The following is a 24130-nucleotide window of genomic DNA, read 5'->3' on the forward strand; positions in this document are numbered from 1 at the left end:
TTTACCAACATAAATTTAATATATTTCATTAATGTTTTCAATCCCTGCAGAAAGGAATCAGTACCCATGCAAAGATCACTTGTAATTTTTTAATTTACAACATTGTACATGAGACCTACTTGCATACATTTGGCTGCAGCCCTACAACTATTTGGACAGTACAGTTCTAAAAGCTTATTATATGAAAGTTCAGAGTCAACAGAATAAGCTTGACATTTTTGAATGCAATATGCAACTTGTAAGGCAAGCATTTCCAGTGGTGTTACCTCACCCTTTGTAATTCCCACTTTTCTATAAGATGCTCCACTTCACCTCCAAGAACTGCTGTATTACTGTCATCCAACAGTAAGAATCCATTTCTCACTTCAACAACTCCTGAAAGCTTAATTTTTGTTCCAGGTGGAGTGTTCAGGCTAGAGGCAGAAACAAAGTAAAAAAATTCAAATAGATTTATTAATATTCTGTCCCAGAGAAACATATAAAAAACTACTCTTATTATAAAACCAACATTTTCAAATGCCATAATAAAAAATTAGCATCAAAAAACACAGTACTTTTCAATAGCTTTATTGAAACACTTCCTATCCATTATAAAAAATTGCCATACTGCAAATTAGATTCTAACAGAGATGAATACTGGCAAATTGTCTGTTTGGTTAATATCCAATTTCATAATACCAAACTAAGCTAATGATTTGTTTCGATTATCAGATGATATTCTTAGACAGCTGATTTGAAGCAGGTTCCTCATATTTACAGTTATGAGCAGATTTCCAAATAGTTAATCATCTAATTTTCTTTTTTTTTTTCACATTTAACTTAGTAGACACATAGAGTGGTTAGAAAGGAACCTTTCTGCACATTGCTAAGAGCTAGGAATGTACTAGAATAAATATAAAAACCTTGCATCTCATAGCAATTTGTCTCTCACTACTCTATAATTTAAAAACATATTAATACTTTCTGTCATCAGCTCCCACATGGAGCCAACCTTATCTTCCTCTCACATGAATCTACCCTAGGAAAAGCAACAGCAGAAGCATAAAAGAATCGTGTATTTCCAACATGCTATTGAAAGATATGACAAGCAGTGCAATCTGGAAACTGCTTCTTGTGAGAACAGGACACAGCCAGTTAAAACCTTTCAACTGAGAGACAATAATCTCTTTAAAATATGCTAGAGCTACTGTTGCAATCACAGGCCCATACCACACAGTGAGGAAAATTCATAGTGGAGTCAGCCAATTACAGTACCAGTGGCATTTAACCTTAGCAATGTTTGGATGGATTTTTTGATTGTTCTAATAAAGGCAAAAAAATGTGAGCAAAAAACAGACATGGAAGAAATACAGAAAAAAAATAAAATTAGGCAAGGGGAAAGGGGTAAATGGAAACTATAGTCGTGAAAAACCTATAATATAAAAGAAAATTGTGATTTTTATTTTAAGTAACACTATATACTGAAATAGCATATTATTGCAGCTTAATAGTCCAACATCAGACCTGAAAAAATTACATATAATGCAAATTAAGTCTTTAAATATTACACAAAAAGAAGTGCTCACAATATTACTAGAGTGATGAGTTCTCTAACATTTTTGAGATTTTATCAAAAAGCTTTCAAATTATGTCTTGTACTGGGTATTCATCCATAAACATTTTGTGATCTAGAATCTACTTACACAGAAGTCTGTTTGCCTTCCTTTTTTGCTCTTTATATTCACAGTGGAATATGATATTTCAAGTTATGCTGGCTCAAGCTAAAATTAAAATAGCATTAAATGTTCTAACAGCATCACTCTAAACTGCAAGTTGGCTCCTGCTCAGAAGGAACAGTTTAAGAGTAAAAGATGACATTCAAAAATTAAGTATACATCTATATCTAACTGTTGCAACTAGCAGAGAAAGACAGAAGAAGGGTTCTTTTAAATCAAAGTTATCTGAACTAGAAGCGTGCAGAGTACACCATGACTGTAGACTAAACACCAGAGATTGTTTTTAGCACCTCCATAACCAAACACAGAAAACATCCCCATGTTCAGCAGTAATCAGTTCTTTTGACCTTCATTTTTAACTGAAGAAATATCCAAGTTAAAGACCTGGCCATGGTTAAGTAGCATTAGTTGCACTGGCTTAGGAGTGCCAAGCCTGTGGCATTCCTGCTACAAAGGTAAGACAAAAGATCTGTTACTAATAAAAATTGGGAATTTGGCCCAAGTTTACATACACTCCCAAAATGCTGTGTGTGAAACTACAACTCAGTAGATGGCTGCAAAAATCTACTTTTTTCCATTATGTAGTTCAGCATAAACAGAACAGTAAATTACATTCATATGTATCTTTGCATGCTGAATTTAAATTTCTCCTTTATCTGCAAATCCAAAAAGGAAGTCTCTTTTGTTGAGTAATTTTTTTCATAAATTACTAAGGACACTTCCATTATTTCAAGGACATTTAAATATCACAGGAAAACATGGAAAAAGAAAGCTGTTCACCTTATTTTTGACATGCTACTATATTCTATAGCTGTGCAGCTTGTGTGTCCATCATTCATCTGTAAACGTAACATTCTGGGAGCAGCCTGAGATTCTTCATTATCCTTTGGTGCAGCAACATTGCGAATTTTCTGTATTTGCAGGACACATGGCCCTTCCAGCTAGATAAGTCAAACAGAAAAAGACACAATTGTTAGCACTGTTAAACAAACACACTGCAGTATCTAGACATACCAACAGATACCCCCAGGCAAAGAAAAGTGCCATTTGATCAGGCAGTCATGTTGAATTTCTATCACTCATGTACTCTGTGTTCTAAAACATGATAAAAATGGGCTTTTCAGAGAAACAGTTGTGATGCTTTACACATCTCTGAAATACCGATTATAAAATAAAAGTGAATGAAAACAGTTGAGGAGGCAAAACAAAAACAGGGATACTGTCACTTCGAACATAGCATGGAGTCCAGATAAGACTTCACTGCAGGGTGTCACTGACAAAGTCTTCTAAAGAACAAAAAAACCTTAGAAGACTCTCTGTTTGAATCAAGAGGAAATTTCAAGTACCACTAGTCTGTAAATACCAACTAGAAACACAGCTTTTTTAAACAATGGTCCAATCAAAACATAACAAACTGAAGGGACATCAGTCATCTACTGATTGTGCAAAAATAAATGCCCTACTAGACACACCACAATCTATGTTATAAAAAATAAAAATTATAATTAAAAATAAAAAAGAAAAAAACAAATCAAAAACCAAACAAACTAAAAAAAAACCAGCCAAAACCCACAAAAAAAAAAAAAAAAAAAAAAAACACCAAAAAAACAACACCACAAACAAAAACCACCAAAATAAAGTAAAATAAATCCACCTGAAAAACTGAAGCCCAAACCATTTATCCCATTTCAGCTATAGGTAAGTCATTTTAATTTCTTGGAAAAAAAATTGTCTGTGGTTGCTCAACTGATGTCTAGTTCCTAAATGACACCAAAAAGATGAAAAAGTGCACAGTTCATCAGCTTCTAACCTTGAAGAAACAGAATAGGTAGCCAGAAGAACACAAAATGAGAGCAGATAACCAGAAAGTAAATATATATCAAAAGAAGATAAATTAATAAATAAGAGAACAGGGTCACAGTAGCTTTACTATGATGGCAGTAGAAGATCTGATGTAGCAATCTCTCTCACTGAAAGACGCTTTTTTAAATGCAGATCAGTTTTAACTGGAACAACAAATCTGATTATCATTTTGAAAAAAAAAGTTGAAAAAGGCTGCAGAAAACAAAAATACACAATCAAAAAAAACAATGAAACAGCAATTGGGAAGCATATGAGTAACCTTTAACAGGAATTAAATTGCTGGCACTTTATGTTTTCAACTGTTTACCATCAATTTGACAGAACTCAGAAAGGAACTCTGAGATCACAACTCTAATCCTTTCTGAATTCTTCTGCAGTTAATGTTTCCATTGTAATGACATAAGCTCTCAAAAGAAAACAAATAACACCTTAAACGTAACAGCTATTAAATTATATGTTGTAACTTTATAGTCTTCTCTGTACTTCAATTCCTTCAAAAATACCTAACAGATCTCTATGGTATATAGTTACCTAGATAGAAATGGGAGGATTCCATTTTCCCAAATCCTATGCAAATGTGGCCATCTTGTGGTTAATGCTGGTAATACTGATATTTTCTAAACCCATACTAAACACAGATATCAAATAAATGAGTGAAACAGCCCCACGTATTAATAACTGAAGTTGATAATCATCTATAATGGTCAAACAACCATATTTCATACTAGGACTCTCCCAGCTTTTATGCAACTACTTGCCTATTATAGCAGGCAAATAGTTACATAAAAAGTTATTTTTTAAGATGGAAATGCATCATAGGTTCTCAAGATATAGGTAAATAATACTGATTTTAGTCTTGGCTGAGAGGAAGAATAGTAGCACATAATTTCTATTTTTCAGTGAAACATTTCTGAACAACAAATTACTACTTTCTACAGAGAGATTATACTAAGAAGTTGTTCCTCTCCCATAAAGTAAAATTATTTTTTGTAAACACATAGCTCTATAACATAATGTATTTGCAGACATTGAAAACTAAACAGCAGCACTGATTAAGGAGTCAAATTCACCTTATTTTACTCAAAAGAAGGAAATTACTGTTAAGAAAGCAAGGATTAAGAAAACATACTATCTAATAGCTTGAGCTTTTTAAAAATCATAAATAGGAGTCCTTCTCAAACAGATTTTTTTCTGTATAATTCTTCCCAAAACCTGAAGGATTATTGCCCTCGAGGAAATGGTTTGCATGTGTCTGGTTTGGGGCTTTTTTAGAATAATTTTCTAAAGATCTATGAATATAGATCAAATCAATAAAACTCTCCCCATAAAATTAGTTTGCTAAGTAATATGCTGCATTCACTGACTGCTGCCTAACTAATATCTATGATCCTGGAATGGACTGTCTATCAAGTGTGCTTTGCACAAATGGCAATGATGTTTGTGCTTTTTTCTTGTAGAAGTCTGTGCTTGCAGCAGTGACTACTCCATTTAGACACAAAATAAACAAATGCAAACAGCTCTTAGCAGCCTCCCTCATCAATCAAGCTAGCTTTCTTAAAACAAACCCACCTTAACTTACCACTATCTGAATTTCAACAGTAAAGAAATACGTGTCCCCAGAACTTTCATATCACTGACAGAGAGTCAATATTTTAAGTAAGGGGTAGAGAATTGAACTAAGAATCACTGCTAGGTTTAAAATAAAATTTGGAATATTTAAAATAAAATTCCTTCATTTACCCACTCTCTGAATCACATGTAAGGAACAAAACAGGAAGGGTATACAGAAGAGGACAAACTTCATTTTTACTTAAACACACAACACATATTAAAATCTAGCACACCCAAGTTTCAAGTATAATACTCTACTCTAGCACATAAAGTGTAACACCATCTAACATGTTCTGTCCACATGACCTCTAGGATACACAGCCATAGGAAAATTACATAAAGTGCTATAGCCACAGATGTCAGTAGGCAAGTGACCCAGCATTAACGTGTACCACTGTGTATCAGAATCAAACAGCTACTTTGATTTATTTCTGACCTGCTTTGTTGCCTTCTCAGGATAATGAGGGGGGAAAATGAAATTCTGATACAATGCCAAGACCAAACAAGTTAAATGACTTTCCAGCAACAAATGAAGTTGCCAGGATTGTTCAGATTTTTATTTAATAATTTCAAAGTTGTGAAATAAAACCCAAAAAGTCCTCTTTTATGGAGCTTATGTTCATGTATTTACAATATAACATATTCAAACACTGGGGGTTTTTGTATGTAAAGTAATGACAAAACCAGACTAATGTGCCATAGAAGGCTGTCATTACACAGAAATCACAGAATACAGAAAAGTGAAGTAAAAATATTGTCTACCTTTTCCACTTTTCCACCATTGATGTCACTGGGGAGGAATTTCTTGCCAATTGTTCTTAAATCTGTCTGAAATGATTACAGAAGACAAGAAAATATTAACTTAAAATATGCACTTTAAAAAAAAAACATAAAAGAGGAAAAAGAATAGGATTTTTTTTCCATCATGACAATTATTTATTACAAAAATCCACTCCTTCATGTGATAAAAAATTCAACAAGTCAAGAGTTTACAAAATAAATCCTTTTGCATTTTAAATTATTTTCTTGCATTAAATACATCTTCAATGTTGATTAAAATGCTTTTAAATCAACAAAACCAAATGGCTATGCAATATTTAATGGTTAAACAGAACTGTGAGGTTCCATAGAGGTAAAACGTCTTTCTCTGCTCTCCATCTGGCACTTAAAGTAGTTTTAGTTTCTGTCTTCTTACATGTACAAATCCTTACTTATTAGGATCATAAACAACTCTTTCAAAAGAAAATGTGCTAAATGTAATTACTAAAAGAACTTGAACAATATTTTGCCATTAATATAAGTCAATGGCCAACTGTTCTGGCACTTAGATCTAGAATTGAGCAGGCCTGTATTTTAGTATCCAAAATATTGTAAACAATTGATTTATTCTGGTTTTAAGTGAGGAATACTGGTACATTACAAATTAAAAAACAATCATAAGAATACACTTTTAGCATATTTACTGAGTATATAGAGGGAATAAATGCCCAATCCTCTCTCTGTTACACAAGATAACCAGGTAATGATAAGGAAGCACATTTGGTTTTTCAATCTGAGCACATCTGGGGAAACTCATCTGTCAGTTGTGGTCTCTGAATAGCACACAGGGTACTATAAATGGTTCCTCTGTGTTCCATATACATACCATAGAATCATTCTAAAATGGTTTGGGTTGAAAGGGATCTTCAAGAATGTGTAATTCTAACTCCCCACCTATGGGCAGGGTACACCTTCCACTAAGATGATATTTGCTTAGAGCCCATCCAACACACCCTTAAACACTTCCAGGGATGGGGCAGCCATGACTTCTCCATATCCATGAACAATCTATCCTAGTGCCTCACCTCCCACGCAGTAAAGAACTTCCTCCTAATATGCAGCCTAAACCTACTCTCACATTGAAGCCATTCCCCCTTGTCCTTTCACTACATGTCCTTGTAAAAAAACTCTCTCTCCATCTCTCTCATAAGCTTCTTTCAGGCACTGGAAGGCCACAATTAAGTCACCCCTAAATCTTTTCCAGGCTGAACCATCCCGAGCCTTTCCTCACAGGAGAGCTGGTCCATCTCTCTGATCGTCTTGGTGTCCCTCCTCTGGACTTGCTATAACAGGTCTGTGTCCTTCCTGCTCTGGGATCTCCATAGCTTTGTGCAGCACTGCAGGTGGGGTCTCACCAGAGGGGAGGGATAGAATCCCCTCCCTCTCCCTGCTGTCCACACTGCTTTGGATGCAGCCCAGGACACATTTGTCTTTCTGTTCTGGGCTGTGAGTGCTCATGGCTGGGTCATATCCAGCCTCTCATCCAACAGCACCCCCAAGTCCTTCTCAGCAGAGCTGCTCTCCATCTGTTCATCCCCCAGCCTGTGTTGATACCGGTGTTTACCCTGACCCAGGTGGAGCACCTGGCACTTGGTCCTGTTAAACCTCATGAGATTCCCAGGCAGCCACTTCTCAGTCCTGACCACGTCCCTCTGAATGGCATCCTGTCCTTCACATGTGTCAACTGCGCCACTCAGATTGATGTCATCTGCAAATTTGCTGAGGGTGTACTTGGACCCTTCATCTGTGTCATTAATGAAGATATTTAGTGACACTATCCCAATACAGATCCCTGAGGGACACCACTTGTCACTGATGCCCACTGGGACTCTGAGCCATTAACCACTACCATCTGGATGGAACTGTCCAACTACTTTCTTATGCCTCTAGCAGTCCATTCATTAAATCCATCTTTATTCAGTTTAGATAGAAGGATATTCTCAGGGACTGTGTCACAGGCTTTACAGAAGACCAGATAAATGACATCTGTAGTCCTTCCCTTGTCCACTGATGTAGTCACCTCATCACAGAAGGCCACTGGGTTGCTCAGGCAGAACTTGCCCTTGCTGAAATCTCCAGCTTTACAATCAGAGTAGCGGGAAGGGCAGAAAACTTTTACAAATAATTTTAAGTTCTTAGACAAAATAAAAGGAAGGACTGAGAAAACATTTATGTCTACTTCATACTTATTTAAGCAATTCACACATACATAATCAAAAAAGGTAAAAAAGATCAGCTGATTTCTGGATTTCTTCTGCCTGAAAGTTGCCTCTAGCAGTCAAGGAAGAATTTGTAAGAAGTGGAACATAAATTCACTGTTATCGTGCCATTAAAGACACACTGCTTCCCTCTACTAACTCAACAGACAATCTTCTGGGCACAAAACCAACTTACTTACTGATAAAAAGTGATAAGCCATTAATTCTGGCTTTGGAGTACTTGTGAAAAAATTCTGGTTTATTTTTATTATCAAACAAACCTGAAATACCAACACAGACACAAAGGATCATGTCAGTACTCATTCCACCATATGATTACATGCAGGGTAATACCTGGCAATTCACAAGTACTTTATTTGGGTTTTGTATAAAGCAGCAACGCATTCTCAAATATATGGGCATGTTGCTCTGGTCCAGAAATCAAACGCTTGCTTTCTGCATGTTTTGTCTTACATTCTTTGCATCTTTGCATTATAATTTTACTTTAATTCTTTTCATATTCCTTACATGAACTAGTGCCTGCATACATGAGTGACTGAACACATGCTTTAAAGAAAAAGTGAAAGGAGCAGAAGGGGCCCTCTTTTTCAGAGTATCATCTAAAACCATCTAGTGGCTAAATCCTGAAGGTGGACAAAATAATCCCCAACAGCTCTCACATGATTTTATTATCTTATTATTTCTAATTTCATCAAGGAAGAATATTTTTCTCTTAAGCACCCAACTGCATAATTTTCCCCTTGAAACTACATATAGTTATTACAAAGTTTATATTAAACCAAATAAAGTACATATTAAACCATTTAAAACATCTGAATATGGATTTGGTAAAATATGTTAAAATAAAATAGCAAATACATGAAATAAGAAAAGCAGGAGACTTATTAATGTTAACCAACAAAGTATATACTAGAATTCTAAAAAAAAAAGGATTCACATGCACACTTGTCTCATATCCTTAAAAATATTATGGTATATTCATTTGAAGATGTTGCTCTATCTTCTACATTCCTTGTTAATTTTTTGCCAAAATTATGAGTACTAATCCAGATTTCTACAGTAAAGTAAAAAAACCAGGCTTCAGTTACATAAATATGTAGACAACAATGGATATGTAGTCTGAATGTGCTTTAAGGAGTATCATGTCCAGAAGTCAAATTATGGGTGTTCTATTAATCCCAAAAAAATTGTATTAAAATTTCTCATACCATTACATAGCACTTCTGGTTGTCTTATTGCTTATAGTTTGACTTTAGTTTTACATTTCATAAACAAAAGAAATATTTTCCTATTGCTAAGTCTGTTCAGTTTTTCTCCTAGAGGTTTTGCAGTTTGGAATAGATGTTCTTTCCAAATAAAACTCACAATTCATACAGGCAAGGAAAATGGTAAGTACTCTGTCCTTTACATAAATCACACAGACAATAATACACTTAATTAGACACAAAAACATATACTTGAGCCATTATAACTATCATTTTAGCATAATTTCTCAGAAAAAAACATTTTCACTACCATAACTTACATTAAGGGCAACTAGGATAATATCATTTGTATTAACTTTTTCAGATGAACTTAAGCAAGCTTCAATTCCTTCATCTGAAAGACACCTGTTAAAGAAAAAAAAATTAGAATATCACATGATGTATCAATGAGACAAACATTTCTTCTGTCTATGAGATTGTCATTAGTTCCTATCTTTTGTACTGGTGAAGCACAGATACAAAAATACATGAAAAATTACTTAATGTAAATAGTTTTCTTACACTGATGGTGGTAGTGCAGGATCAGTCTCTTTTTGCAAAAATTCTGTAAGTATACAATAAGTTTTGAACACTAGGTTTTGAGTTGATTACCTGAATCCATTTTAAAGGGCTGACCTATTCTAACCTTCAAAATCTCTTTAAAAAAGGATAATTTTATCTTGAGTGATCAGAAATTGTGACATTTGTTGTACATTTTGCCTACTCTAACCCATTTGCAGCTCCAGTTTTCAATTTTTTGTAGCTGGCAACCTGCCTTCTTCTGCACAGCTCTTCATTTTCTTCAAATACATCACAGCAACCATTACATAATTGATAGACACCCTGTCTGAAACACAATTCCTCCTCAACATTTAAATAACTACTCACCAAGAAATCACCTTTTCCCAAATAATAAAAGAATGATTTAAGAAGCAAAGAGTAAGATACACTAAAAAATACTAAAAATAAATATTCCTGGGTGCTTCAAGAAATACTTTGCTCTGAAGAAAATAACATGCACAGTGTTACATACAAACAAGGCAAAATACTTGAAGGGAAGTACATTTGACAGACCTTTTTGATTTCAGCCCTGGTGACTTTATCATTGCCCTTTCCAGTCCTGCCAGTGTTCCAAGACTAATTACTGGTCCCAGCTGTGCTCTAACCCAGACACTTGATGGGATTTATCTGCTCATGTCAGACACTGGAATCTAGCAAATCCTGAGTATCTAGCCCACCATAACCAAAAAAGGACAAAAGCCAATAAGGAAGCAATTCAGATGGAGAAAAAAAAAAAAGAAAAAAAGAGCATATATACATATATATATATTGAGAGAGAGAAGCATAAAATAATCAATCCTATTTTTTTAATAAAAGACAAATGCTTGAGAAGAACAAGGAAGAACAAGGTAGCAAGATGTGTTGGCTTGCATGGGAATACAGAATTTCCCAGCTGAGTAATTCTAAGCTTCAGTACTATGATATGGGAAGATTTATGCAACTCCAGTGCATTAGCAGCTCTCATTAGCTGGAGTCAGAAGGTAAACCAGAACAGCATTCCAACTCTGTGCCAGGGGAAGCAGATACATCCAACAGACTATCCTGCTCTCAAGGCTTCAATTGTGGCTTAATTACACCAACAGACTTCCTAGAAAGAGCAGTATCAAACTTTACCAGTTTACCTTCTGCCATCTTCAGCATAAAACTGAACATAAGTTGAACAGCAGGGGCTGAGTGAGTACAAAATCCATAAGCTGAGCTTTAGACTGTTGGCTAAGTCATGGAAGGATTTTTCTTTTACTGCTCCAAATGCAAATTAAGTCATTCTTCATTCTACTAAAGCTAGAGAGACTGCAGTTCTCTGCAGAGAGTACTGTTATTTAAGCCGAGTACTTCAACATAAGCATTACCACTTTCCAGTAAGTAAAAAACATTTTTAAAGAATGAGTAAACAAGAATTTGACCTACAATTAAACTTTCTCTACATAAGGCAAGATTAATTCTGCTATTACAAAATTCACTGCTGAGTCATGTTTTAATTTTGCACCTCAAAGTGAAGAAGACTGAATCACAACTGTCAAAATAGCATTCTGGTTTAGTCCAAATTTGCAGGTTTCATTATATTTTTTATATATAAATGTACATATGAATTTTCAGTTTAGTTTGTCTTGTTATTTAGAAAAGCTTTTGAGACAGAAGGATAAAGAGAAACTCACCAGAGAAGACCACTAATTTTTGACTTGTGCTAATTTAAGCAACAGCATTTAGCAAAAACATGGCCTGACTAAAATCTCTGCCAACCTCACAGAGACACCAGTCATACTGAGGACATCTGTTAGGTTGATTTAAGCAAACATCAAAGATTTTTAGCAAAAACCTGACTGACTTGGTTATTTTAAGAGTTTTCAAAAAAATCAAAATCTGTGAATATCAGTGTAGGGGGGGGATACTTTATAGTTTGGTGTTGGTTGGTTTGGTTATTATAGATGCTTATTATATGAAAGTATAAATTCAGTAAATGCAAAAGATCAGGATCAAAATTACTTTCCAGAAAAAAAAAAAAATAAAATCAACAATTCTGTCAGCAGAATTTTGCTAAAGAACAGAGAAAAAAAGAGCTTTCCAGTAATGTGCCAGGTGCTGCTTCTGTGCAACAGGATGCAAAACTACAGATTTAGTAAAAAATGGTCACAAATTGGCCAGGAAGCAAATTGCAACCAGGAGACACTGTACTCCAGATTTAGCCAAAGACAGATCTCTCCTGCTTTAACAGAAGCTTGAAACCAGTGTGTATCAAGTCAGTCTTTTCCATTTTGTCATAATAACATTTATACAGACTACTTAATATGGAAATGAGTACTCCAAACATGTTTATATTTTCTTAACAAACTTACAAAAACTTATTTTAAATAAACTGTTTTATTTTCTTCTGTTTGTACAGTCTCCTATAAGAACTATCTAAGTTTTAGCTTTTGAGTTTTGGCCCACAAATTATTTAAGAAAATAAATTATCAGATTTATTTTATTAAATTTAAAATATTAAATCATTATTAAATTTATTTTAAAATAAATTTATTTCTACAAAAAAAAATACATCTACCCTGCTCAAGTATGAAAAAGGAGTTAAAACATATAAAGCCACCTCTTCAGATGGTATAATCTTTCCCCCAACAGCATAAGGATTATTAAGTCTGAGCTTTTTCCAGACTCTGAAGGAATCAGATACCCTTTTTCTATCTGTTCATAATGAAGGCATGTGATATGCTGAAGGTAGGGTCACTCAATTCTTTGTTCTCTGTATTAGATCAAGGAAGAAAAAAACAAAACCAAAAACAGTAAAAACCTGCTCTGGAGTCAAAGAGAACAGCCCTGCAGTTCTGTGTCTATTTTATCCACACAAGTGTCTCATAATCTGCATTACCTGTTCTGCCCATTTTGCAAAATACCATGACCTTAGATAACAAAAGGTAACCTAAAGTGTGATCCTATTACATTAATCCAACACACTTCCTATTGCCAACTAGTTGGAAGCAATCCCAAACCACACATGAACCAGATCACACAGCTGGAAGTGCATATAAGTTCCCCAATTCCCAAGATCTACCTGGCTGTGCTGTACAAGCAGTGCCTGTCAATTCTTGCTCTTTACACCTCCATTCCAAGCCGTTTTCCCCAACTTTCCTTTATAAATCAAGGAGACACTGGGAATAACCTGACATAGAAATGCTGCTGTCACAATCAACAAACTTCCCTTTTTTCCTTCTGTAAACAAACATTTCAGAATTAAGCGTTTTTGCTTAACGTGAAGCAGCAAATAAATAAAAGGTAAAATAAATGGGTGAGAAGCATAGAGTGAACAGCAGCCAAGCTCCACAAAGCTCTCCAAAAAGTCCAAAGCAAGCCAGTGGCTGACCACTAACATCTTACAATGACACCAAAAAAAAAAAAAACCCAGAACACAGGCCCCACAACATAACCTATCATCATGAAGACTGGTAACCAGACTAAGATACACTAAAAGTACCTTTAGTTTCCAAGAAATAAAGTACTCACTACACTTCTTTCTTACATGTTTTAAAACATATTGAAGTTATGAAAACAACTACATTGATTTCAAGGGAATTTTAACAAGTAATGCTGCAGGAGTCACACAGGGATCCTGTGGCCTTGGAACACTAATATAAATTAGAAGGAAAAAAAATCACAGCTTACAACCAAATGGGCATAATGCTTCCCCCCAAATGGTTGAGATGGTTATTTGTGAAGCATTCTTGAGAGAAAGGAAATCAGAAGAGAAAGGAAAACAAATGTTTCTACTGCAATTCTTTTGCATTATGCTTGCTGAAACCTGAGGGATCCCTCACCTATTCTTCCCCCCACTCCAGTTCCATTCATCTGAGACATAAAGCAGTACAATTCTCTTAGCAACAGCTTTTGTCAGAAAAAACATCTCTTAGAAAGTACCTGCATTCCCACTTTCAAATGAGACATTGAAACAAAACCATTAGTAATGAATCAGCATTTTCTACATAAGCCATCCACATATAAATTCAAATCTGCAATTTTTCTGTCAAAATGTTCTCAACAAGCTTCTATGAAAAACAGATTTTAGTAATTCTTCCTTTGTCATACACAAAACAATATTACATCAGTGACAGGCAGAGCTGTTTTCCCACTACTTCATATCAAGGAGCATCATAATGTCAATTTAATAACCCACTTTTGTACATTATAGGTGTGCATTCTCCTTTTCAGTATCTCCCACTGCTATGGGATATAACCATAGTACCAATCTTGCTTATGCCTATCTTGCTTTATGTTCTGCCTTACTTCATAAAGAACAAATTAGACCCGATGTGGCCTGAATAGACAGATTTCTGTACTGCTACTCTGTTACCTATGTCTGAAACACCAAAGAAATTGGCGGTATCAAAGCAAGATGCATTTTTTGTCTGCTCTATACTGCTGGATCAAACACTGCATCTGCAGACAAACATGCACGTGTATACACACGCACATACACAGAGGTTTTAAATGAGAGCCTTATTCTATAATTAAATCCACCAGGTAAACACCTCTCCAAATAATATTTTTTTTCATGAGCAGCTTTCGTGAAAAGCATCTTTTCTCTCTTTGTAATTAACAGTTCATGCACAAACACAAATCTTTAATCTTCCATGCTTTTTCTATCACATCATTTTTCTATAAATCCTCTTTCATTTTCTTCTACCATCTCTAGAATTAACATCTTATTAAGTAGAAGATTTCTTTAAAGGAAGAAGCAAATAAGGAAAATTAATATAAATAAAGATGATCTATAAAATTTATCCATTTCAGATTCCCAACTCTTCCAGAATCATTGTGATATTAGCATCAAACACAAACTGTACTACCACTTCTAATTCATTGCCAGCCACACAAATCAACGTTTGGGTTTTATAGTAAATTTTATCTAGCTATTTTCATTGTGTTTAAACAAAAATCAGAATGTTCCTTACATATCTTTGCTACAGAAGCAGTTTTATACAATTGTGCCATAAAACGGTAAGGTTTTCACAGGAAAAAAAAAATCGCAGAGAGCTTTCAAATTTTTCTTACTTGATAACACCTCGATAGAAAAGAGAACACTTGAAGCAATTAAGCATAAGAGCATCTTAAAAGACCGCAGTAGTACAAGACCACCACTGGATGTCAGTGTTGTTCCATAACAGAAAAACTGCATACCAGATATTTCAAAAACTTGGGCGTTCTCTTAATAGGGCTTCAAAATGTTTTGCCGAATTTCAGTGGTGTAAAGGAATTACACAAAATGTTAGAAATTTCACTAAGGAGCTATCCACTATAGCTGTTTAAAACAAACCACATTTTAAGACATCATTATCCAAATACAAAACTCAGATCGCCAAGAAAGTTTTTCCTTTAACCAGTGTAACTACTACTGGAAAGCAATTAACACTGTTCTTCCCTTCACCTACTGAGCTTTTAGTTTAAAGACCTAAATGGCCAAAATTTAGTCGATTGTTCCTTTACCCACAAGGCAAACATCTGCAAGGAATGACAAACCTAGATTCAAGTGGCATTCTTGGCAATTTTACTTATTAATATTCTCACACCAAGAAATGCTGTTTCGTTTTGCAGTTGCATTTAAAGATTTATTTCCTTTATCTTGCTCTTGTCTCATACATTTAGTATATCTTCCTCTGTGTTTTGCACATGCACCAATGATTATTGCTATAAACTGTATTTTTGTTTTCCTACCACTTTTTCAATTTGTTAACAACACTCTGAACTCTGACCTGAGCACTCACAGCTTTGCAGTTTTAAGGAGCGTTATCTCATGTTTGAGCTTAGTACTTCACCCAGGTTTTTCATGATAGTATCAAATCAAGTATGACCAAGAAGATGTTTTCTTGTAGCCTCAGGTTTTGACAGTGAACCACCCATAGCCGGTCAAACTACTTTAATAATTGTCTTACAGTAACTTAATCTAAACTGTTTCTCTAGTTCACTCCTTAAAGATGCAAATCCAAAATTTTAAAACAACTGGACTGTACTGAATCACTATTAAAAATCCACTAAGTTTTAAGTGCACTTTTGCTAGCAATAGCCAATTTAAATAATCCAAAAAAAGCACACTGAGAAATATAGAATTTTGGTTACAACTCGGTAAGCCTGCAGATGAAGAGGCACCAAGGTATTTAAGCCTATCTTTAAAATATTACTGACATTTCTAAAACTGGTGCACAGCCACTACATCATCTGATTTCCCCAGGCAGTTAAACTTGCATCTCAGCTACCTAGTTTTTCACTCCTGGGAATACACCATTTCCTCAAGTGCCAGTCTCCAACCCAAGTCAAGCTGAAACCCCAGAAAGGAGCTCATAAAATATATATTCATAAGCTCATGTTCTCAGATGTTTAGCTGACAAAACTTAAGGCCTAAACCTCCCTCAGATGTCTATGACATTTGACTTTCAATAAAAAACATGAACTAAGAAAGTCAATGTATTTTTAGAACAAATAAAGATTGGCATTTTTTTACATTACATAATAGAAGCAGAATGACTGTCATTTCTGCCCCCACCTTTTTTTTAATGCGAGAAAGCAAATCCAAGTTAATTAGCACTAAAATCTATTTTGACAGCAAAATCCTGACCTAAAGAAAGCACTGTAAATGCTCAGTGCCAAGGAACAGGAGAAAAACCAAAATGAAAACAAAATGCAAAAGTGTAGTACTTAAACCACACCAAATGCATTAGCTTCTTCCTGGCTTACTTCTACCTGACACTTTCAGTAGGAATGGGATAAAGACCAATAACTTAGAAGCAGTACAGTTCTAAACATACACAATATCAAGCATTACAAATATTATTTCACTGCACAGGCAACAGTAGTCCAGCAGCTGATAGCGAGGCCCAACGCAAGCATCCACTGTGCTTTTCCTTCAGGAACCTCCTGCTCGTCAGCCAGCCTACCCCATCTTGATGTGGAGCCACTTCCTTGGCCTCCTACCAACACTAGAGAGCTGCCTTATCCCTGGGTCAGTAAGTCCTGAGACAGGATTTGGTGGCAAGGAGGTTTCTGCTTGGTGTCAGAGACAGAGTGCACCCCAGAAATCCTTCAAGGGCTTCCAAGTCATATTTCTATTATGATTTTTTAGTCACCTCTATCAAACCAGTCTCTTATGCATTTCCAAAAGACAGGGACTATTGTCATACAAAAGCTGGAACAGTGGTAGTTTTAGAATTAATCTTTAATACGTTTGACATGCAAGGAGAACTGTAAGTCTATTATTGGGTTAGCCTGACAGTCAGTCACTCTCACACCTCTCTAGATCCACCCCACACACCACCCTTCTCTTTTTAATTCCTAGAACTTGTACTATTTTGGGATTCCCCTCCCAGCTTCCCTGAAATTACTCTGTTCCAAACATGAAGTATGAAAAGCAAGTTTTAAGCATACTCTGCATCAAGTTCTTGCACACAAAACATGTATTTTAAGACATTTTAACAGCTGCATTAGTGAAGTCTTTACAGTCACACCTCCCATAGTATGATGCTCTAAGTCTATTTTCGTCTATAAAATTCCTACTGCTGGGAATACTTAAAAGTATGAGACTGGCAGTCTCATACATCTTTAACAAGTATTTCACAATAAAAAATAAGGGAAAGTTTGGTTCTTGAACAAAGCATAAAGCTTGTTTACCTTTATTAATAACTTCATCATCAAAAACCTCACACTCTCCACTTGCTCTTTCGCAAATTCAATATACTTCATTCACCAAGTGCTTTACCTAAGCTATGTACACAAAACTGAAAACCAGAATCAACCTTCCTTTATAATTCCAGTTCCCAACAGAAGAATTCAAAATAATCGCTTGCAAAGCCCTGACCCAGAGTCAGAAATCCCAGAAACTGGAGAATGTCTCACAACACAGACGTCTAAGAAACTGGTTTCAGGACATCTACAGTTCTTCTACAAGCAGATAACTGGGAAAGGGAGAAATGCATGTGGAAAAGCCTGTCTTGAATTGACAACGAACTACTAAGCAGGGTATTCTCTGAAAGGGCTGCACAAATAATAAGTTCACTTCCTTATGCTTTCAAAAAACTCAGATTAGATGGACTTCACTGAGTGATGTAATGTTAATCTCTTCATTGGCATCTCTAAACAGGGTGAGAAATCACTGAAGGTCAGGAAAAAAGCTACAAATTGAGATCTCAAATCTACATGTGACAGGTTTATAAAAACTGTACTGCTGCAATTTTAGGTCTTATTTGTGGTATAGTTTTAAATTGCACTAGGAGCACTGTGAGTATATGCAAAGGTAACTACTAAATAAGTAAAGAGCCACTAAATTTTCCACCTTAAAACAACTGCAAAAGCTACCAATAAATACTTTGACAGGTAATTTACATTCAAAATGTATCTGAAAAACTATAAATTTTTCATATTAAAGATGGCAAAATCCAAAGTACGGGTTAGGAAGTGTTGAATGAAGGAGATTGAAAGAAAGAAAGCAAACAGAACTTCCCCCAAATAGATGAAATCACCAGCTGCTTAGCATCAGACTAGAAGGAAATTTTGCCCATCTCACTCATTACTTAATTTCTACTTCTTGAGCCCTGCATTAACACAGCAGACACAGAGCATAACTTTCTCCACTGAAAGTAACCAACCAAGTTCCATAATGCAGCCATAATCATCAATCACATCAGAATGCAAGCACGGCAGTTACTTATTTCACCACAGTGTATATAAGACGAGGAATGCCTGAGTCAAACTGAGTTGCCTATTCTGCTTCAGTGACTACACTTCTACAGTGAAGATCAAAAAGGTATATAGCTCTCACTTCACCATATAGTTATATACAGAATCTTTGAGTGAATGAGTTGGTTCAACAAGTTCAAGAAAACCATTAAAAGCTCAAGACAAATCACAGACTTTGATAACAAAAAAAATAATATTTAAACAGTAAGGAGTTTTTATTTCATTATGAAATAAGCATAGTTTCAGGTTTTTGTGACTTCTTAGAGAACTTTATTCAAGGGCCATTATTACTGATAGCTTAGACAAAACAGTAAAGAGGTACTGAATTTTATATTTAAAATCAAAATGAAAAAGGAAAAAGGGAGGTTAATTGTATCAACTTAACAAAAAAGAAGTCAAAAGAAAGATTGAACAAAATATTCTGAAGGATTAATTTGATAAAAGTTAATAATAAAGACTTTTCAAAGCAGATAGAAAAATCCTGACAGGTGACAAGGATGACAAATGAATGAGTGCCAAAAGGATTGATTAAAAAAAAATTTAAGCTATCTAAGTTTGTTTTCTTTGGGTTTTTGGTTGTTTGGGGTTTTTTTGAATATTTTTTTCTAAACTAAATCTCTACAGAGATTTAGAAGTTCTCCAAACTAAAATTCTTTTTAAAACACATATCTAAGCAAGTTTTTCAAATTGTTATTACAATACAAAAGGTCTTAGAATATATACAGCAGTGACTGCAAACCCCACTGGGACCAGCATGTGTTTACCCAATAGCTCTACAGCAGCTAAAATCCAGAACTGCTTACATGCTTTAAATTAACACCTCTACCAGAAGAATGGAAAACATAGAACATCAGACATGTTGATCACATGAAATCCTACAATTTACAGACCCACATGAGCAAACTCATATAAGCTATAACAAAGACTAGAAACTGTAGCCTCGTGAGAACCTTTTGAGCTTTAGGGGGAAGACAATATTTCTGGAAGATAGAAGATGTACTACCCACAGCTATTAGACTTATCTGAAAGATGAAGAAAATGAGTGGAGAGCAGAATTAAGTAAGGCCCAAGAAGAGAGAAGAATCCCTTCTCATGTACTAAAATATGGAAAAGGAAGGGTATGAACACAATGGTCTCTCCTCTAAAGGATTAGTTAACACTGAATATATTCCTCTGGTTTGCACAGAAAACCACAAATTTTAAGGCAAAGGACTGGATAGCAAGGTGGTACTTGGTGATGATTATACAGTTCTAGATGACACAAAAATCTGTAGCTTACTGCTCTCTGTGACCATAGGATAAGCTGTCAGATGAATTTCAACATTAATAAACACAAAGCACAGCACAATGAGAATTAAAAAAAGATCACACAATGTGTACAATCCTGAGCTCTAATTTAATTATCATTCATGAAAAATATGTAGTCATTCTGGACAGTAAGTCATGGCTCAGTAGCAGTCCAAATCACAAAGAATACTAGGATCTGTTTTTAAAATAATACAACAAATATTAAATAATAAATAATAAAACAAAGCAAATCAAATAATCACTAAGTAACAGTGTTGCTGCATGTAACATTCTATTATAAAATTTCAAGTGGCTTAATTTTTAACACAGACTTCCACTGCAGGTCACACTCTGCAGCACAGATTCTCCTGACTAGTTGCCGAACCTCCATCCACAGACATTTTCCAAGACATAGCTAAGTAAAGCTACAGCTGATCTAATCTAGAGTCCTTCCTGGAGCAGAAGATTTAATTAGGACAACTTTCAGAAATATCTTAGAATATTTCAAGAACTCAATGCAATTTGCAACCCTGAAACATATTACATTTAACATATTACATTTTAAGATGCAAAAACATAGGCTTAGTTTTAAAAATCTTCAAGTTATGTGGCCCTTGGTTAATACACTTTATTCTTCATTCCATGCTGGCTTTACATATTTACATTAATTTTTACTTCCATTGGTTTAAAATCTACTGGAGTTCTGGCACAATTTCATAGATTATGTTGTTGGCCCTTCAGGTCAGTGTTTTTTTGTATGTTTTTTCATACCTTAGATCAAAAGCTGTTTAGCATCTACAAATTGAATTGACGATCCCTTAACAAATAACCTAATTAGCATATACATTCTACAGTTAATTACAAGAGAAATGTAAAGTCTGTTGCTAATACTGGTAAAGAGAGACAAAGATAGGAAATCCCAGTTCAGAATACATTTAACACTCTGTGTGGTAGGCTTTCCATCCTTCTGAGAGCATGAAATGTTGTTTGCACTGCTGCTTCAGCATAGGTTCAATGCATATGTTTTCAAATGTTACATTTATTTTCTAGTGTAATGTCCCAGCTCACTATTTAAGACATACAGCAAACAGCTGATATCCATGTGGCCTCTGTGTAACCAAGCTGATTATACAACAGATTAGAGTCCTCAGGTTCTTATAAAAAGCCAGACAAGAATTAACTAAAACCAGCTCTCAGCATACACAACGGAAACAATGAAGTGGTGATTTACTGTACAGCAAACCTAGCACGTATTTTGATCAACTAATGAATGAATTGGGAAGGTGTGGAGAATCAGTAATCCCTCCAACACTAAACCAGATGTGTAAGAAACTATCACATACATAAATGTAGGAAATTGAGTCTTTCTGTTACCAATATTGATTTGTCCTCTTCCCCCCTACATGAGTCCCAATGACAAGTTCTAAGTGTCATAAAAACCACTTTTAAGAATCTGAATGCAATTTTGTAATTGATATTTTGAGGTTTTAATTGGCTGGATCTTTCAATGTGACTTTGCTCAGTCCCTGGCAGGAACACAGCAATTCATTGCAGTCTACCAACACCATCAGTCATCCCAAGTTCCCACTATCACTTTTTTAACCAAATGATAGAAGTCTGCAGTTGGATGACGCACAGCACCCCAAACATCACCATATCCGATGTCTCTAATTAGATGTCAGCACTGAAAAACTTGACCCAATACAAGTCTGTCATCCACAGAAACTATTCTCCTTCTCAAGGCTCAAGAAAAGGCAAGATTAGAATTAGGATGCAGAGAAAGATGAAAGTAAGGCTATCAAGTAATTAAGTACTACGAGCAGTAGCCTGATGACATAAAAATCACCAAAAAAATCCTCTTGATTAGGCATAAAACCATACAATTAAGTCATTATCTTATTGTCAAATTTGTCAATACATAGTTCCAGAACCACTTTGGTTATTTAATTTTTAAATTAATTTAGTAGTGTTTCTCCTTTCCTCCTGCACTTAAGCTGATGGTACTGCCTTCTAAATTCATTTAATTTATAACTATGTTTTTCCAGTTTATAAAATGAAGGTGAATACAGCAATTATAGTATTTATCCTAAATTATCATTACAAAGTGAGTCTGTGATGCTTCCAGCATTCCACTGCATAGGAAAGCCAAGTCTACCATATGACAACAATTAGTTCTCTGCCAAAACAAAAAGAAACATTTAAAAAATTTGAAATATGAAAGCATGGCAGGAAAAAGTAAATTCCATTAACCAAATCAAAATTCAGACAAAGGAAAAGCAGCTCCAGCATAAACACATCCATGAATTAATCACTGTTTTTCATTTCTACTTCTTTCCGTTTTCTGTCTTCCTCTTCCCCATGGGTTTACACAGTTCTTATTCTTAAACTGCAATACTGTAGGAAAAAAAAAAAAAAAAAAAAACCAAAAAAAAAAAAACCCAAAAAAAAAAACAGCTGATCTTCTCAACATAAATTCATTTCCCTGAAAGTACACCATTCTCCATGTCACTGCAGTATTATTATACTCTTAGCTACAGGATTTATGTTCTAGCCTTTAATCATATAGCAACTGATCTACTCAATGCTTTATTTTCAGAATTGTACACACATTAATCATACAACAAAATAAATTTATCCAAAGTTACTTTGTAGAATATGATGCAGAATTAGGTGCAGAAATCAGGTGTATGTTCACAGGCCACACCTCAAGCATTACCGCCCTTCAAGTATTACAGACATCTATGAGAAGAGATTAGTTTGTTTAATATTTGAACACTTGAATTTCTTAGGCTTCTCTTTTTCAACTAAACTACCCATATCTTTTAGCCTTTCCCTAGAAGGTCATGTTGTTTTCTAGTTCTCTACTTAGACTTCTTTTTCTCCCCTTCTCCCCAGTCACACAGCTTTCATGCAGTGCTGTACCCAAACTGGACATCAACTCCAGCTAATGCCTTACAGCACTGACCAAGCTGAAATAACCTTTTAATGTATTTTACAAACACCATAACTAACAACCAGGACAGCTGCTTTTTATACTCCATTCAACAGCATGATACTGCATCATCCTTTTTATGTATATAACAAAATATAAAAAAAGAACCCTCAAAATATTTTCCTGCAGAACTGCTTCTCATGAACCCTTATGATATGCAGGTGATTACTCCTACCTACACCCACAAAAAATTTTGCATTAAATCTACTGAAATACATTTGTTTCTGTTCTATTCCAGACCCTTTTCAAAGTTAATTTAAAATTCTAAAGAGTTGCTGCTGAAGTATTTGCAACCCTTCAGGTTAGACATTGTCTCATACTGTAAGCAATCCCTCATCTCACAAGCAATTGTGTCTGCTGTATATAAACTACATTTTCTCTTAAGTACCTAAAAAGAAAAAAAACCAAAGCTTCATTAAATGAACAAGACAGCATTGCTTTTTTCCTTGTCAAAACTTGTTTTGCCTTATTTCTTAAATTTCTGTTTGCAGTTGCTTGTCATCCTATTATGTTTGTCTAAAAAAACACTGAAAATTATTAAACTGTTTACAAAACACCATGTTAGTCTGAAAGCTTCAAGATTCTCATTTTTACAGGGAAAGAAACTAAAGGAGAAGCAACAATAGATGAAGCCCACTAATCTTTTCTCACAGTGTTCTTCTACTGCCACATTTACAGAAGTGTGAAGTGTGAATCATTCAACTTTACATAAAGTAAAAAGTAGGCATTTTGGAGGTAATCTTGTTACCCAACTACAGGCACATAATTTTAACTTTATCTTGGATGGAGATAATGAAGATGAATAGATCAAAGACACAAAATGAGAAAGGAAGAGTACTTCACAGACTAAGACCCCTGTCTAAACCTGTTCCCTGTGATGTTTCTTTTATATAAGGGGACATAAAGAATTATCTTCTAGAAAGAAAAGCATATGTCTCACCCCTAATTATTGTAAGTTTAAAGAAAGGAAAAAACCAAAATCACAACACAAAATGTTCACCAAGCTTTGCCTCAAAAGATTTGTTCTACTGTTCAAGATTTTGGAGAACACCGGTAATTTAAACTTTCCCTCTGTGCTAATTGCTAATGGCTGGAGCTTTACTTTGTGTT

At 34.9% G+C, this 24130-nt stretch overlaps 1 protein-coding gene across 4 annotated transcripts in view; it reads right to left on the reverse strand.

The window, feature by feature from the left end:
• Positions 1-24130, reverse strand: part of TDRD3 (tudor domain containing 3) — a 94516-nt gene that overhangs the window by 43627 nt on the left and 26759 nt on the right. For 2 of the 4 annotated variants that reach the window (XM_021530792.3, XM_021530793.3), the window contains exons 2-5: positions 9753-9837; positions 5952-6017; positions 2496-2656; positions 272-413 (exon numbers count right to left, since the gene is read on the reverse strand). In XM_021530792.3, coding sequence (XP_021386467.2) covers positions 272-413; positions 2496-2656; positions 5952-6017; positions 9753-9837 — 454 coding nt within the window. The remainder of the gene's footprint in view (positions 1-271; positions 414-2495; positions 2657-5951; positions 6018-9752; positions 9838-24130) is intronic. The other 2 variants (XM_077781370.1, XM_021530794.3) reach the window with 1 other exon arrangement.

The sequence above is a fragment of the Lonchura striata genome, chromosome 2 (genome assembly GCF_046129695.1).
Source record: "Lonchura striata isolate bLonStr1 chromosome 2, bLonStr1.mat, whole genome shotgun sequence".
Lineage (NCBI taxonomy): Eukaryota > Metazoa > Chordata > Aves > Passeriformes > Estrildidae > Lonchura > Lonchura striata.